Source organism: Myotis myotis, unplaced genomic scaffold (assembly GCF_014108235.1).
Source record: "Myotis myotis isolate mMyoMyo1 unplaced genomic scaffold, mMyoMyo1.p scaffold_m19_p_4, whole genome shotgun sequence".
In the NCBI taxonomy this organism is placed as follows: Eukaryota; Metazoa; Chordata; class Mammalia; order Chiroptera; family Vespertilionidae; genus Myotis; species Myotis myotis.
Genome location: NW_023416346.1, coordinates 100,314,636 through 100,332,497, shown reverse-complemented (window position 1 = coordinate 100,332,497; position 17,862 = coordinate 100,314,636). Strand labels below are relative to the sequence as shown.

The 17,862-nt window shown below is 34.2% G+C and overlaps 1 protein-coding gene across 4 annotated transcripts in view; it reads left to right on the top strand.

Annotated features, from left to right (window-relative positions):
• RPS6KA6 (ribosomal protein S6 kinase A6) overlaps positions 1-17,616 on the top strand; it is a 232,026-nt gene extending 214,410 nt beyond the window's left edge. For 3 of the 4 annotated variants that reach the window (XM_036305340.1, XM_036305338.1, XM_036305339.1), the window contains 2 exons: positions 10,218-10,358; positions 11,829-17,616. In XM_036305340.1, coding sequence (XP_036161233.1) covers positions 10,218-10,358; positions 11,829-11,954 — 267 coding nt within the window. In that variant the 3' untranslated portion in view covers positions 11,955-17,616. Of the gene's footprint in view, positions 1-10,217; positions 10,359-11,828 lie in introns of those variants that run through there. The other variant, XR_004966969.1, reaches the window with a different exon arrangement.
• The last annotated feature ends 246 nt before the right edge of the window (positions 17,617-17,862 follow it).

Below are 17,862 nucleotides of genomic sequence, written 5' to 3'. Positions count from 1 at the left end.
CCCAAGGTCACATAGTTAGTAAGTAAGACTATGCACCCACATAGAGTCTGGCTCATAAGTACTAAACAATACAATTTTTAATTTTTCCATTACTGTTTACACTGTATATTAATTCGTATTGCTTTCAGGTATACAGCATAGTGATCAGTCATATACTTTACAAAGTGATCCCCGGATATTTCAAGTACCCACCTGGCCTTATACATTGTTGTTGCAATTTATTGACTATATTCTTTATGTTGTACTTTATATCTCCATGACTATTTTGTAACTACCAACTTGTACTTCTTAATCCCTTCACCTTTTCACCCAGTCTCCCAAACCCCTCCCATCTTGTAACCATCAATCTATTCTTTGCATATACGAGTCTGTTTCTATTTTGTTCGCTAGACTTCACATGTAAGTGAAATAATATGGTATATGTATTTATCTGTATGACGTATTTTACTTAGCATAATTCCCTCTAGGTCTGTCTACCTTGTGTTTTATTTTTTAAGTTAAGGTACACAGCATGTGCCAAACCGGTTTGGCTCAGTGGACAGAGCGTCAGCCTGCGGACTGAAGGGTCCCAGGTTCGATTCCGGTCAAAGGCATGTACCTTGGTTGCGGGCACATCCCTACTGGGGGGCGTGCAGGAGGCAGCTGATCATCTCTCTCATCGATGTTTCTAACTATCTCTCTCCCTTCTCTGTAAAAAATTTCAATAAAATATATTTTTTAAAAAGGTACACAGCATGTTACTTTGATATATGTATACATTGTAATATGATTGATGTAGTAGCAATATTTATCACATTATATAATTATGGTACAATATTATTATCTATATTCATTATACTATGCATTATAAGTCTATGGCTCATTTATTATTTTTTACAAGGTTGTCTGCTTAAATAATATTCATCTTATCCCATAGCCCCTATCTCATGCTAAATATCATTTTACTCTGTTTTTTAACAGGCTTGATTTGTTTCCATTTTAATGAGTTTATTGGGGTGATACTACTTAACAAAATTATACATTTCAGTTGCACAATTCTACAATACATAATCTATACACTGTATTGTGTGTTCACCACCCCAAGTCAAGTCTCTGTCTATCACCATTTATCCCTGCTATATGCTCCTAAACCTCCCCCAAAACTCCTTCCACCTGGCAATTACCACACTCTTCTCCATGTCCGTGAGTTTTTTCTCCTTTGTTTTATTTTTTGCTCAATCCCTCCACTCCCCCAACCCAACCCCCAACCAAATTATGAGTCTGTTTCTATGTTCCTTATTAGTTCATTTTGTTCATTAGATTTCACACATGAGTGAAATCATGTGGTATTTGTCTTTAACTGGCTTATTTCACTTAGCATAATGCTCTCCAGGTCCATCCATGCTTTCTCAAAGGGTAAGAGTTCCTTTTTCACAGCCAAGTAGTAATCAATAGATTAAATGTACCACAGCTATTTTATGTAATCATCTACTAATTGACACTTGGGCTGCTTCCAAATCTTGGCTATTGTGGACATAGTGGTACATATATTCTTTCAGATTATTGGTTTGGGTTTCTTTGAATAAATTCCCAGAATTGGAATTATTGGATCATAAGGCAGTTCCACTTTTCATTTTTTGAGGTATCTCTGTCCTGCTTTCCACAGTGTCTGCACCAACCTGCATTTACATCAACCGTTCATGAGAATTCCCTTTTCTTTACCTCCTTGCTAACACTTGTGTGTTGATTTATCAATGATAGTCATTCTGACAGGTGTGAGTTGATATATCATTGTGGTCTTAATTTACACTTCTCTGATGACTAGTGAAGTTGAGTATCTTTTCATATCTATTGTCCATTAGCATATCCTTTTTAGAGAAGTATCTATCCAGGTCTTTTGCCCATTTTATAATTGGATTATTTGAGTTTTTTGGTATTGGATTTTATAAGTTCTTTGTAAGTTTTTTATATTAAGGCCTTATCAGATGTCTCAAGGAATATGTTCCCCTATTCAGTGGATTCATTTTGTTGATGGTTTCCTTTGCTTTGCAAAAGCTTTTTATTTTGCAGATGGCATAATATTTTATATAGAAAACTCTAAATACTCCACCAAAACACTACTAGAACTGATAAATGAATTCAGTAAAGTAACAGGATACAAAATACATATCCAAATCAGTTGCCCTTTTATACATCACTAATGAACTACCAGAAAAAGAAACTAAGGAAACAATTCCATTCACAGCTACTTCAAAAAATAAAATACCTGAGAATAAATTTAAACAAGGATATAAAAGAACTGTACTTCAAAAATTATAAAACACTGAAGAAATAAATTGAATAAGATACAAACAAGTGGAAGAATATACTGTGTTCATGTGTTCCACATATAAGAATTAACATCATTAAAATATCCATACTACCCAAAGCAATCATAGATTCAATGCCATTCCCATCAAGATACCAATGGCATATATTTGAGAACTAGAACAAATATTCCAAAAATGTATATGAAATGACAAAGACCATGAATAGCCACGGCAATCTTGAGAAAGAAGTACAAAGTTGGAGGGATTATAATACCTGATATCAAACTATACCACAAAGCCATAGTAATCAAAACAAACTGGTACTGGCATAAAAATAACCATATAGATCAATGGAACAGACGAATGAGTCCATAAATAATCCAATTCTTTATAGATAATTTATATTTCACCAAGGAAACAAAAACACACAATTGGGTAAAGATATTCTATTCAGTAAGTGGTTTTGGGAAAATTGGACAGATATGTGTAAAAAAATGAAATTAGACCTTCTTATACAAGAATAAACTTGCCTGGCTGGAGTGGCTCAGTGGTTGAGCATTGATCTATGGACCAGGAGGTCACAGTTTGATTCCCCATCAGGGCACATGCCTGGGTTGTGGGCTTGATCCCCAATAGGGGCTTGCAGGAGGCAGCTGATCAATGATTCTCTATCATCATTAATGTTTCTATCTCTATATCTCTCTCCCTTCCTCTCTGAAATAAATAAAAATGTATTTTTAAAAAATAATAAACTCAAAATGGATTAAAGACATAAATGTAAGTCTTGAAACCATAAATATACTAGAAGAAAACATAGGCAGTAAAATCTTGGACATTTCTCATAGCAATATTTTTTCTGATTTCCTCAGGCAAGGGAAACAAAAGACAAAGTAAACAAATGGGATTACATGATTTTTTTATTCCACATATAAGTGTTATCATACCTTGTCTTTCTCTGCCTGACTTATCTTGCTTAGTATAATGTGCTCAAGGGTCATCCCTGTTGTCCCAAATGAGAGGATATCCTTCTTTCTCATGGTTGATTAATTATATTGTGTATAAAGTATATACCACATTATTTTTGTCCATTTTTCCATTGATTAACATTTATGTTGCTTCCATATTTTGGTGATTGTGAATAATGCTGCAGTAAACATGGAAGTACCTATATCTCATCAAACTTCTGTTTCATTTCCTTTGCTTACACATGTAAAAGTGGAATTGCTAGATTGAATGGTAGATCTTTTTTAATTTTTTGAGGAGTTTCCATAATGGTTTGCATTGTAGCTGTACCAATTTACATTCCCACCAACAGTATACAGAGTTCTTGTTTCTCTGTGCCCTCTCAACACTTATCTCTTGACTCTGGGGTTTTTTTCTTTCTTTTTATTGAATTTATTGAGGTGACATTGGTTAACACGTTAAGCGCCATGCCTGTTTAGTCTTCCTTTCCGTTTAGCCGTCGATATCAATAAGATTATATAGGTTTCAAGTATATATTTTTATGATGCAGGATCTTCATATTGCATTGTGTGCCCACAAGCCAAAGTCAGATCATTTTCTATAACCATACATTTGACCCTCTTTACCCTTTACTCCCCTACTCCGTTCACTGTGGTAACCACCATACTGTTGTCTGTGTCTATGATTTTGTGTGTGTGTGTGTATTTTGTTTGTTTGTTTGTTTGTTTTAAAAATTTTTGAAAGTACTACATATGTCCCCCTGCCCCCCCATTTAACACTTCTAGCCCACCCTTGACCCCCACCCCGGGCCTTCACCACCCTGTTGTCTGTGTCCATGGGTTATGCATATATGCATACAAGTTCATTGGTTGATCTCTTCCCATCCATCCACCCTCTCCTGCCTTCCCTTTGAAATTTCACAGTCTGTTCCATGCATCTATGTCTCTGGATCTATTTTGTTCATTAGATCATTTTGTTCATTAGATTCCACATATGAGTGAGATCACGTGATGCGTCTATGAGTTTTTGTTTTTCTTGTGTGTTCATTTGCTACTTTCAGTTTTATATCCCATATATAAGTGAAATAATTTGGTTCTTAACTTTTCTTACTTATTTCACTTAGCATGATATTCTAAAGGTCCACCCATGTTGTTGCAAATGGCAGTATTTTATATTTTTTATGGCTGAGTAGTATTTCATTGTATATATGTACCACATCTTCTTTATCCAATTATCTATTAAAGGATGATTTGTATCCATGTCTTGGTCTCCACGAATAATGCTGCAATGAACATAGGAGTGCATATATTTTTGAGAATAGATATTTTCTATTTTTGGTGGGAGGGATATACCCATAAGAAGGATTTTTGGGTCACATGGTAGCTCTATTCTTAATTATTTTAGGAATCTCTATACTGTTTCCATAGCGGCTGTACCAATTTACATTCCCACCAGTAGTGAATGAGGGTTCCCTTTTCTCCACAATGTCTCCAACACTTGTTGTTACTTATATTGTTGATAATAGCCATTATAACACATGTAAGGGAGTTATATAATTGTAGTTTTGACTTGCTTTTCTCTAATAATTAGTGAAGTTGAGCATCATTTCATATATCTGTTCACCATTTGTACGTCTTCTTTTTTTTTAATATATTTTATTGATATTTTACAGAGGGGCAGGGAGAGGGATAGAGAGCCAGAAACATCAATGAGAGAGAAACATCGTTTAGCTCCTCCTGCACAATCCCTACTGGGGATGTGCCCGCAACCAAGGTACATGTCCTTGACCGGAATTGAACCTGGGACCCTTCAGTCCGCAGGCCAACACTCTATCCACTGAGCCAAACCGGTTAGGGCTGTATGTCTTCTTTTTTAAAAATCTTTATTGTTGAAAGTATTACATAGGTCCTCCTTTTCCCCCCATTAACCTCTTCCAGCTCACTCCCATTCCCCCACCAGGCCCTCACCAACCCATCGTCAGTGTCCACAGGTTATGCATATATGCATACAAGTTCATTGGTTGATATCTTCCCATTCACCCTCCCCTGCCATCCCTCTGAGGTTCAACAGTCTGTTCATGCTTCTATGTCTCTGGGTCTATTTTTTAGGTTGCCTTCCCCCCCACCAAAAAAAAGGGAGGGAGAGAGTATTCTGGGGCTATTTTTGATCCTCAGTATATTTGGTTCATTAGATTCCACATATGAGAGATCATGTGATACTTGTCTTTCTCTGACTGGCTTATTTTGCTTAGCATAATACTTTCCAGGCTCATGCATGCTGTTGCAAATTGTAAGAGGTCTTTCGTTTTTACAGCTGCATAGTATTCCTTTGTGTGGATGAGGTATCTAACAGGTTTTTGATCTACTGATATGCTGACGGGCACTTAGGATGTTCAATTTGCATCTTTTTTTATCTTCTTTGTCTCTACTTAATATTTGAACATATGGAATGGAATTATAAATGTTTTAGTGTCCTTACTTCAGATTCTAACATGTGTTAGGCATGGGTCAATTTTATTTATTTATTTATTTATTTATGTATGTATGTATGTATGTATGTATGTATGTATTTAAAAATTTGTTTTTTTATTTACTTTTAGAGAGAGAAAGGGAAAGGGATAGATAGAGAAACATCAATGAGAAACATCATCCATTGGCTGCCTCCTGCATGCCCCCTACTGGGGATCAAGCCTGCAACCCAGACATGCACCCCTGACAGGGAATCAAACCAGTGACCTCTTGATTCTTTGGTTGATGCTCAATCCCTGAGCCACACTTGCTGGATGGGCAAAAATTTTTAATTCTCACCTGAGGGCATGCTTATTGTTATTGTTTTTTTATTGTCTAAAGTTTTACATATGTCTCTTTTTTCCCCAATTGACCCCCTCCCCCAGCCCTTCCCAGCTTGGGCAAGCCCCCACTGCCCCAGTGTCTGTGTCCATTGGTTATTCTAATATGCATGCATGTAAGTCCTTTGGTGGCTCTCTAACCCCCTTCCCCTACTATTTGTCTCTAGATGGATCTATTCTAGTTCATCGAATTATGTTGATTATTATATCCCACATATGAGTGCAATCATGTGATATTTATCTTTCTCCAACTGGATTATTTCACTTAGAATAATGCTCTCCAGTTCTATCCATGCTGTTGCAAATGGTAAAAGTTTCATTCTTTTTAATAGCGGCATAGTATTCCATTGTTTAGATATACCACAGTTTTTAACCCACTCCTCTGCTGATGGACACTTAGACTGTTTCCAAATCTTAACTATTGTAAATTGTGCTGCTATGAACATAGTGGTGCATATATCCTTTCTGATTAGTGTTTCTGTTTTCTTGGGATATAGTCCCAGAAGTGGGATTACTGGGTCAAATGGGAGTTCCATTTTTAACTTTTGCAGGAAACTCCATACTGTTTTCCACAGTGGCTGCACCAGTCAGCATTCCCACCAGCAGTGCAGGAGGGTTCCTTTTCCTCCACATCCTCTCCAGCACTTGTCCTTTGTTGATTTGTTGATAGCAATTCTGACAGGTGTGAGATGGTATCTCATTGTTGTTTTGACTTGCATCTCTCAGATGATTAGTGACTGAGCATGTTTTCATATATCTCTGGGCCTTCTGTATGTTGTCTTTTGACAAGTGCTATTTAGATCCTTTGACCAGTTTTTGATTGGATCATTTATCTTCCTTTTGTTAAGTTGTATGAATTCTCTGTAAATTTTGGAGATTAAACCCTTACCTAAAATATTATTGGCAAATATGTTCTCCCATGCAGTGGGCTTTCTTGTTGTTTTGTTGATGGTTTCTTTTGCTGTGTAGAAGCTTTTAATTTTGATGTAGTAACATCTGTTTATTTTCTCCTTAGTCTTCATTGCCCTAGGACCTGTGTCTATAAAGATATTGCTACAACATACGTCTGCTATTTTGCTGCCTATGGAGTCTTGTAGGATTTTTATGGTTTCCTGTCTTACATTCAAGTTCTTTAGCCATTTTGAGTTTGTTTTTGTGTATGGTATAAGTTGGTGGTCTAGTTTCATTTTTTTGCATGTATCTGTCCAAATTTCCCAGCACCATTTATTAAAGAGACTGTTTTGACTCCATTGTAAGCTATTGCCTCCTTTGTCAAATATTAATTGAGCATAATGGCATGGGTCGATTTCTGCATTCTCTGTTCTTTTCCATTGGTCTATATGTCTGTTCTTGTGCCAGTACCAGGCAGTTTTGAGAACAGTGGCTTGGTAATATAGCTTGATATCTGGTAATGTGATCCCTCCAACTTTGTTCTTCTTTCTCAGGATTGCTGTGGCTATTCGGCATCTTTTTTTTTATTCCAGATGAATTTTTGGAGTGTTTGTTCTAGATCTTTGAAATATGCCGTTGATTTTTTAATGAGGATTGCATTGAATCTGTAGATTTCTTTGGGTAGTATGGACATTTTAATGATGTTGATTCTACCAATCCATGAACATGGTATGTTCTCCCATTTGTTTATGTCTTCCTCTATCTCTTTTTTCAATTTCCTGAAATTTTCCAAGTACAGGTCTTTTACATCCTTAGTTAAGTTTATTCCTAGGTATCTTTAATTTTTTGGCTCTATAGTAAATGGGATTGTTGTTTTTTTCATTTCTCATGCTTATTGGTTTTAATGAGAGGGGAAGGGAGAGAGAGAGACAAGGAGAGACAGAGAGAGACAGACGGACATAAGTGAGAGAGAAACATCTATTGGTTGCCACACACATGCACACTGAACAGAAATATAACCCACAATCCAGGTATGTGCCCTGACTGGGAATCAAACCTGCTACTTTTCGGTATATAGGATGGTGCTCCAACCACCTGAGACACACTGGCCAGGGCTTTGGGTCAATTTTGATTGAATTTTTCTTTTTAAAATATATTGTTATTGATTTCAGGGAGAGAAGAAGAGTGAGAGTGAGATAGAAACATCAATGATGAGAATCACTGATCAGCTGCCTCATGCAGGTCCCCACTGGAGATCAAGGTCACAACCTGTGCATGTGCCCTGACGGGGAATCCAACCGGTATCTCCTGGTTCATAGGTCAGTGCTAAACCACTGAGCCACACCAACTGGGCTTGATTGACTTTTTTCTCCTTATTATGCATTTTATTTTCATTTTCTTTTCTATGAATGGTAATTTTTGATAAGAAGCTAGGCATAGTGAATTTTACCCCAGTGGGTGCTAGACAATTTTTTATTTATATAAATATTCTTAAGATTTATTCTGGGCCACAGTCAAGTTAGGGAAACAATGTAATGTTTTTAAATCTTCCTTTTAATACATTTTTTTTTAAGTCTAGGGCTCCTCACTACTCAAGGAGGTTACTTGTAAGTACTCTAACAAATACTCCATGAATTATGAGATTCTCAAGTCTGGCTGGTGAGAACTCAGGCAATATACTCCAACTTGCATGAGTTCTGATTTCTCTATAATCCTTTCAGAAAGTTCTTACCACTGCCTTTGTTAGTTTCCCCCAAAATATATATATATGGGTTTATCAGTAATCTGCGGAATAGTTGAGGGAGACCCTCTGCAGATCTCTGTAGTTCTTTATCTGATTTTCTCACCTCTCTGGTTGTCAGTCCTGCTCTCTCTCTCTCTCTCTCTCTCTCTCTCTCTCTCTCTCTCTCTTCCTTGGTCTCTCCTAACTCTGAGGGAAAATGTCAGGCTCTGCCTGGGTTTCTCTCATCTTTCAGCAGCTTGAAAATTCTCTCTTCAAGGTGGTAAGCTGGGGCAATCATAGGGCTTACTTGACTTCTTTCCTGTATTTTAAAGATCACTCTCCTTCATTCCTAATCTTTGACCTCTTGAAAGCTATTGTGTCCTATATTTATGGTGTGTGTGTGTGTGTGTGTGTGTGTGTGTGTGTGTGTGTGTGTGTGTGCTGGGGGGGAGGGGGATAAGAGAGTTGTTTCAAACAGGTTGGTGAATCCCTGGTATTCCATCTTGGCCAGAGGAAGAAGTCCTTGTACCGTTGGAACATTTATCATTTATCATTTTTTGATTATCACTTAGGTCTGTCTTTTAAAGTAATCACTGTTATATTTTTTTATATTATTTGTCATTTATTTATGCCCACCTGTCCATTTTACAATCGATTTTTGTTGATTGTTCTACTCCCTTATATTATTAAACCAATTACATTATTCTTCAAATTATTATGTTACTCCTTAGAGTTTTTAGTTTCACTGCTTCTGCTATTGATGAAAAGTTTACAAAATGATGATTTTGTTTCTATTTTAGAAGATGCTTTTTAAGGAGAGCTTACTTCTTTTTCTAAAATATGCTTGGCAAAAAGTTTATTTAAAATTATCATATAATTTCATATATTTAAAATTGTGTTTTACTATAAGGTTATATTATTTTATAAAATTTTTATTATCAAAGATAAAATAAACATATTCACAATTAGTTACTCTGATGAAAAACTTGATACTCTGACCACTATTATGCTAGCAGTCAGTTTCTATACTTTGATTTATATTATAGTTTCTTTACTATTTTATTCAGTAAATCATTAGTTATTGGGTGCATTAACAAATGGAATCCTTCCTTCTATGCTGTATCCATATACACATACCCTTATACTTTGTGATCCAGCTTACCAGCAAAGATCAATAGTTCCCTTCTCCTCTTAACCATTTAGCACATTCCAGGATAACTCCTGCTACTTTACATTTTTCTTTTCCCTCTCTAACCACATACCAGTCCCACAGATTTGGTATTCTCTGATTTAAAAATAATAAGTAAAGATATACTGTATATTGAAAAATCTATCTCAAAATTCTCTTTTGACAATCAACTGTTCAGAGTACAGGTTTGTTTACCCTAGGGGTAGGTTAGATCGAACTAATTGAAAATATAATTATGCTCTTATATTTTGAGAAAATGTGAAATTGTATGTATTTACGAAAAAATTTACTGATATATTTTCATATTTAATTTAGGATTTGCTTTCCCATATGCTACATATGGACCCACATCAGCGGTACACTACAGAACAAGTATTAAAACACTCATGGATAACCCAGAGAGACCAGCTGCCAAATGATCAGCCAAATAGAATTGGTACATCATATGTCATTAAGGTAAAACATACTTTTATGTATCTTCTAAATACTTGATACTTTATAAAGCCATTGCATGCCATTCACTCATGACCACTTATGTAATCACTTTAAAGTATCTCTATTTTTTAAAGATTATTTATAGTTTTGTTTTGTTCTATTTATTTCTAAATAACAGCCATAGTCTCTTCTTTATTTTGCCTATAGCCTTTCTGATGATAAATACAAGTTTCTTGATTATATTTGCTTAGCTCTTAGAAAAAACTAGGGCTAGGAGTAGATTAAATGCAAATCTCATATGGAAAAAAAAGATTGCTATTGGTTTCTAAATTAATAACCACTGGTGCATGTTCCTATATCTATAGACATTGAACCTAGATTTTAAATTTTAGTAATTTATACATTCATCTCTTTTTGGACACTTAGGTTGCTTCCATGTCTTGACTATTGTGAATAATGCTGCAGGGAACAAGGTAGCACAGATAACTCTTTGATGATAAAGATGTTGTGATATACACACATACAATGGAATATTATTCAGCTTTAAAAAAGGAAATCCTGCCATTTACAACAATATGCATGGTGTACCTGGAAGACATGATATTAAGTGAAATAAGCCAGACATAGAAATACAAAAGCTACATGATCTCTTGTATGTGTGGAATCTAAAAAAGTCAAATATGTAGAAGCATAAAGTAGAATGGTGGTTTCTAGGGTGAAGGGGCAAATGAGGAGATGTTGGCCAAAGTATATAACATTGAAGTTATGCAGGAAGAATAACTCTAGAGATCTAATGTACAGCATAATAGTGCCGTATTGAATACTGAAATTTGCTAAGAGTAGATTTCAGATACTCTCATCACACACACACACACACACACACACACACACAATAACTATACCGGTATGAGGATATGCTGATTAGCCTGACTGTAGTAATCTTTTACTATGTATTTAAGAATATTATGTTTATATACAATAAGTACAATTCCTATTAAAAATAAAATTTATTTATTTATTTTTAGTTTATCTTTGTTGTTGAAAGTATTACATATGTCCCCCTTTCCCCCCCTTTGACCTCTTTCTCGCCACTCCAGTCACCTCTCCAGGCCTTCACCACATTATTGTCTGTGTCCATGGGCTCTGCATATATGTACATAAGTTTTTTTTGGTTAATCTCTTCCTGCCCGCCCTTTCCTCTGAGATTAAAAAAAATTAAAAGCTTGTAAAACCAAATTAAATTAGTGATGAAAGACTGATACAATGATACATTGTAAAACACATTGTTATTGAAATAAGAAATATACAAGTAATCAGGTATTAATTCATCAAAAGAGCATCAATGTGCAGGTCAAATATTTTCAGTTATTTTCCTAGGCGGAAAAAAAAAAAAAAAAGTTGTAGTTAAATCTCTTATGATATACTTGGAAGTTTTTTTTTTTTCAGCTTCAGAGATTATGGCTCAGTTTGTGATATTTCTCATTATTTTAGGGAGCAGTGGTTGCCACATATTCAGCACTGACTCACAAGACCTTCCAACCAGTCCTAGAGCCTGTTGCTGCCTCAAGCTTAGCTCAGCGACGGAGCATGAAAAAGAAGACTTCAACTGGCTTGTAAGATTTCCAGTGTTCCTCTGCCAAACTGGATGAAGAGAAAAGGCAAATGTGTAGCTTTTGCCTAATCTTATATCAAAGGCATTTTTTTCTGCTGCATTACTTGAATATTCTGTTTAAGTCTTCTTATTTAGGGGCAAAGAAATTAAAAAAATAAACATACACGGGTCCACAATACTCACAATATGTTGTTTTGCAGTACTGTCCAAGATTTATTTAAGTATATAAATGGTATCTACAAGGTCCTAACAGCTTCTCTGCACACAAACTTCTAAAGTTCCTTTTAAATAGTTACTTTAATAGTTTTTCTGGTTTCATACAATAATGGTTTGGTGAATCATTACCAATAATCAAGATGCAAATATAATAGTATAATGCAAATCAATTTCAGTATTTTTTGACATAAGATCCTGAAGGACAGGCCTTTTTTATTTAAAAAAAAAGGACAAATTGAAAGTGATTTTTAGAAGATCATTATTGTGTACAACCAAAGGGCTCCATTCATTTGGTAGAAACTCCACTCTGTAATTACTAAAATGTAGATACAGTAGTTTGATGCCAGAGCAAAATTTATTTGTGCTATTATGTGAACGCCTGATATGGTTGGTGCCAAAGTTTTTACAGAAGAATTAAATCACAGGTAATGTGTGCAGTCAGGCCTATAGATTATCCATAAGTGGCTTCATCTATAATAATAAAAGCATAATATGCTAATTAGACCAGACATCCTTCGGGATGAAGCCAGGACTGCGAGGGAAGCCCGGGTCCCGGGTGCCAGAGGGAAGCTGGTGCCAGCAGCCCGGGGAAGGAAGGCCTACTCTTGCATGAATTTCGTGCATCGGGTCTCTAGTCTAGAAATAAAGGTTTCCAAAAGGCTTCTGTAAAGTTCACTTCTGATGGAATTGTACTACAAAAGAAGAATTTTTAGCCAAAGGCTTTGTATTGGTATTGTGACCTAAGCCTTTGAAAATAAAGTACATGGTGTTCATACTACCTTGGTTTTATTTAAGCTGACTTTCAAGTAAACCAGTTGGATTTAGTCATCATGTGCCCCCCCCTCCCCGCCTTATCATGAATTGCACTGCTGTTTTTTGGACTTCCATGTGCTTTTAATTACAGTGTATCATAGTAGTATACCTTGAATTCTATGGAATATAGTTGAAATTTTACTGTAGTGAACTTGTGAGCTTAGCACAGATGATATAGTATAATGCATATCAGTAAATTTTAGACAATGCTACATAATAGCTATACTTCAAGAAGATAAACTGGCATTTTAAATGTGAAGTAATATGAATGATCTGCATAAAATTTGAACACATTTTAAATTTATGAAAGAAATCTAGCCAAATTGGTCTGGTCTTATTAAATTTTATGATTCAGAATCACTGTGTATTAAGTATTGTTTTCTCTAAATGATACAATTTTAAAGAATCTTTTTGTGTTGTTGAATAAAATACTACTACTACTACTACTACTGATAGAAAGAGCACATGAATGTAAACTGGAGGATATTACAGTTTTGTTTAATGAATATAAGTGAACTACTTGTGTATGCTAGGTGTACTGTTTGCTGTGTATTTTATTTTGCTTAGTTCAGAGAGAGAGTTGATTTCTAATTGCTGAAGTATATAAATTAACCTAAGAGACATAACTTTGGTATTTAATAAAAGAAACTATACATATTATCTTTACAATGTGATATATATTCCATGCACAAAGATGTTTCTTGGGTGTGGCGTATAAAAGTATGTATATTTTGAGGTGTCTTTTTCCAATAATTGAAAGACATTAAAGAACATCTAATGTCACATGGAAAATAGTGCTTAGAAATAGACTGGTATCACATCTTGTAGACTTTTGTGCTCTAATTTGTTTTTTTTTCTTTCCTTGTTTTGCTTTATTACTAGAAGCAATTGTATGTGACAATTTGTGTCCATATATTCAGACTTATTTTCCTATTGTCATTTTGTTCTTTGTGCTTGTATGCCTTCCTATCAAAACTGATAGGACAAACTCAGAGATATGATTTTCATGATGAACTTTTGAGAGCAGAGATATTATTTCCATGTCTACTTTTCTAGTATAAAATTAGGATAAGTGAAATTGGAAAATGAAAAGTAATAAAACAATAACTTTCAGTCTTTCCATAATCAATCGTTTTTAAAAAGTAGATGATCTTAACTAATTTACCAATGAATTTGTACAGAAGGGTCATGCCATACAGTTTTTTTATTAAAGGAACACAATCAAAATTAAGCAGTGAACAGCATGATTCCTCATCATTCATTGAGGATTGACAATGTGTAAAAAATACAGACATGCTAGTGGATCTTTTCTATAATTCTGCAAGAGTTTTCTGCTGGAAAATTCAAACATGGTAGCTTAATAGTAGTAGGGAGCAACCTTATAAGGGAAAGCTTCAAACTATACCCTCATTTTGTAGAAGGAACCAAGTTAAGGATGCCTAATCATGTGTCCATTTGGCTAGAACTCTAAAGTAACAAATGCAGATGGGAATGGGACATTTTTAATGGGGCTTCTATAAGTGTTTAAGCAGTAAAACATATTTTTATAAAACTTTACAGTACTGTAGTTTCTAATGAATTCATGAACAATGATTTTGCATTGCTTTTCTTTCTAGTTGATGCTTCTTGGTAGTATTTAATGATAGCACAGTTTGGGATTGTTATTGTTATCTGGAAGGGAGAGAACATTTTTTTTTTTCAAAGGGAAAACACCAATTTTACCAAGATAGACTAACTATATAATGTCCTAAAGCACATAGTATGAATAAACTCAGGAAACCAATTGCAAGAAAATTAAAATAGTAGTGCTAGAGATGGTGATTTTGTGGGGAAATAAAGATTTCAGTTCTTTTATGAAAAATGAACTTTAACGTATTTTGTTAGACCCAGTATTACCTAAACTGATTTTTATAATTTCTTGCCTTTGGTAATTAAACATAGTAAAACATTTTTATAGTATCTTTGGTTAGCCCAAAGGGATTTCATATGTGTAGTCTACCTACAAACTTAAGAACAGATGCTTAGTGTTTATTAAAGCATCATGCTGAAATACAGAAAACAAAACAAAAAAAACATCATGCTGAAATAGTGCTGACCACTTATAAACTTATTTATATTGATTGAATAGTATTTTCCTGACAATAAGAGAGCCTTCATATTTGAAGAAGAAGAACCACTTACCTTGGCCCTAAGGTTAACTAGAAAACTGAGGCTTTATATTAGGCAAAGTATGTCTTTGGCATTCTCTACATTTTCTTTCTCTAGCCTTCCAGCCCCTGTGTGCTATCTTATTTGATTACCTCACAGAGGATTCCATGATTAAATTATTTCTAAAAGATTTTGTGCCCCAAAATGACCTCATGCCCTTCTCCTTACTCAAATCAGAACTTCCATTACCACAGAGCAGCTATTTTCATTGAATTAATTCACATTTTTCTGTCAGTGGTTAGTAGATAATTGGCATTTTTCAAGAAAGATGTCCATTAATCAAATGAGTTTCTACTTGCTGGATTTTTAGGCAATTGAACCAGATGAGGATAATTTAAAATTCAGTTATTATCAGGAAAGATATTTTTGGGCAAGGAATTTACTCAGTATGCCGCAAGGCCAGATTATCATATAATTTTCTTCCTTTCCACTTCTCAACTTACATTTTCTTTTAAAACCTTACATGCTTTTTAATAACAATGAAATTTACAATGAACTTTTGTGACAGAACGGCGTGGAGGGAAGCAGTTGTTGTCAAGCCCATATTTATCTGTAGTCTTGTTTCTCATAGTATGTGATCTATAATATAATGAGTCTCCTCCTGCTCCTAGGCTCCTATTCTTATTGTATTTATAGAGAAAAAGAGAACACAGAAAGGATGAAGGCAAACTGTCAGTGGGGTCAAAATATCTGGATCCTTTGTCTAGATTTCAGCACACAGAGATCCTATTAACATAATGTTATGTCTGAACAACAATGCAAGGCATATTAAGTATAGATTGGTCAATTGCAATTAAATTTTTAGAACAATTTCTTACATTTATCAGCTTATTCAGGTAATTCCGGCATGTATCTCAAAATGAATGATTGCTGAAATTAATAGAACAATCCAGAAGTGTGTTTTCTGCATCCCTACGCAAGGCTGCAGTGGCATTGATAGTAATTATTCACAAAAACATTTTACTCATGGATTCAATATTCCTGGGTTTACTCTTACAATATAGTGAAGTCCAACATATGATTTTAATAAAATGATAATGCTTGATCACTTAAAATTCAAGTTGGTTGCTAATAGTTGAAGGTATAGTCACTCTTAAATAATTGGTATTAGTTTCTTTGAACTATGAAAAGAAACAGAAAGTAAAAGTATTTTTAGAAGACAGATATTCAACCTTGCTTAGTTATATTGTAATGCACAAAGTATGTACCTTTTAGTTTGTTGACCAGCAAGAAATCTTTGCTAAATGAATATATATATATATATATATATATATATATATATATATATGATTGCCCCAAATTAGGATTTGCTTTATATTCACATCTCTAAACCTTGGACAATAGAGTGTCTGTTTTGCTTTCATTCTATTTGTCTAATTATATAAATTAATCTACTCTTCAAAAGGTATTTATTAAGCATATAATTTTATATGGAACAGCTCTAGTGAATGTACTAAGTGCTTTAGTTTCTTAATAAATTGTCATAATGTGACCAATTAGATTTATTTGCTTTTTTTCTTTTGTATTAACTAATATTGCTCAGGTCACATTTGAGTTTTCAAACTCACTCTTTCTGAAATTGAGACAATGTGTAGCAAAAAAATAAGTTTGTGTTTTAATACGATAACAAGAAATTCAACATCACAAAAGCATTCTAATGATAAATATCCATTCTTAAAGTTATATAAGAAATCCTAATTAAATATTGAAATGCCAGCATGGTTTGGAAATGAGAATTTATCTTGCATTAAATTCTACAGTACAAAAAAGGAGAATGAGGTGTTTCTGTGTTTAATTTTTTTAAAAATCGTATGTAGTGTTTGTTAACATCGTGTTTATGCAGAGTGACTATTTTGCTGTAGCCACCACTTAAAAACAAACAAAAAACATGATCTTGCCAACACTTCCCAAGTACTTTGGGATTCCTATACTTATTTTCTGATATAGAAAATATGATATTCACTGGCATTTTATTGAACTTCTTAAAACAGAAATGTCATTAATTAGAAGTTATGTGTAAATTTGATTCACATGTACTTAAAATCTTTAATGCGGATATTGAAAGAGGCGGTCACCAATGTTCAAACAACTGTATTTTCTTTTTCTGACTACATTATGGAGTTTATACCATTATTTATCTTATAAGTGTTTTTTAAAGCCTTGCTCCTTTTGACATGAAAGTTGTTATTGTACTACTTTTTTCATGTAAAACCCAATCCAATAGTGCATTTTATAGTGTGTGTGTTTTTCTCCCTCACAGTGCTGCTAAAAAAATGGCTAACATCTTGAATTTACAACATGCCAAAGATGACATAGAATTTATATTTATTTTTTTGTTAAAACTCTGTGGGCAACATTTATCAATATATCATGTTAAATTACTGGCATTTTCTGGGTACTAAATAAAGAGGCTGCAACTTTCTAACATTTTACAGTTGACCTTGCTTGATCATTTATGGTTATAAAACTGCTTTTATGAACATGTATAGCTACTTGCAGATTTCATTGACAGTACCTGTACATTGTTCAGGAGCGAGTTGCAAAAAATGTGTTTAAAGATATTATTGGTTTACGTATATACTTTGATATTTCCAGAACTGTAATACTTTCTCACTTTAGGATTACTCTCTTCTAAATTGCTTATAAGAGAAGATGATTCAAGAAAATGAAGATGAA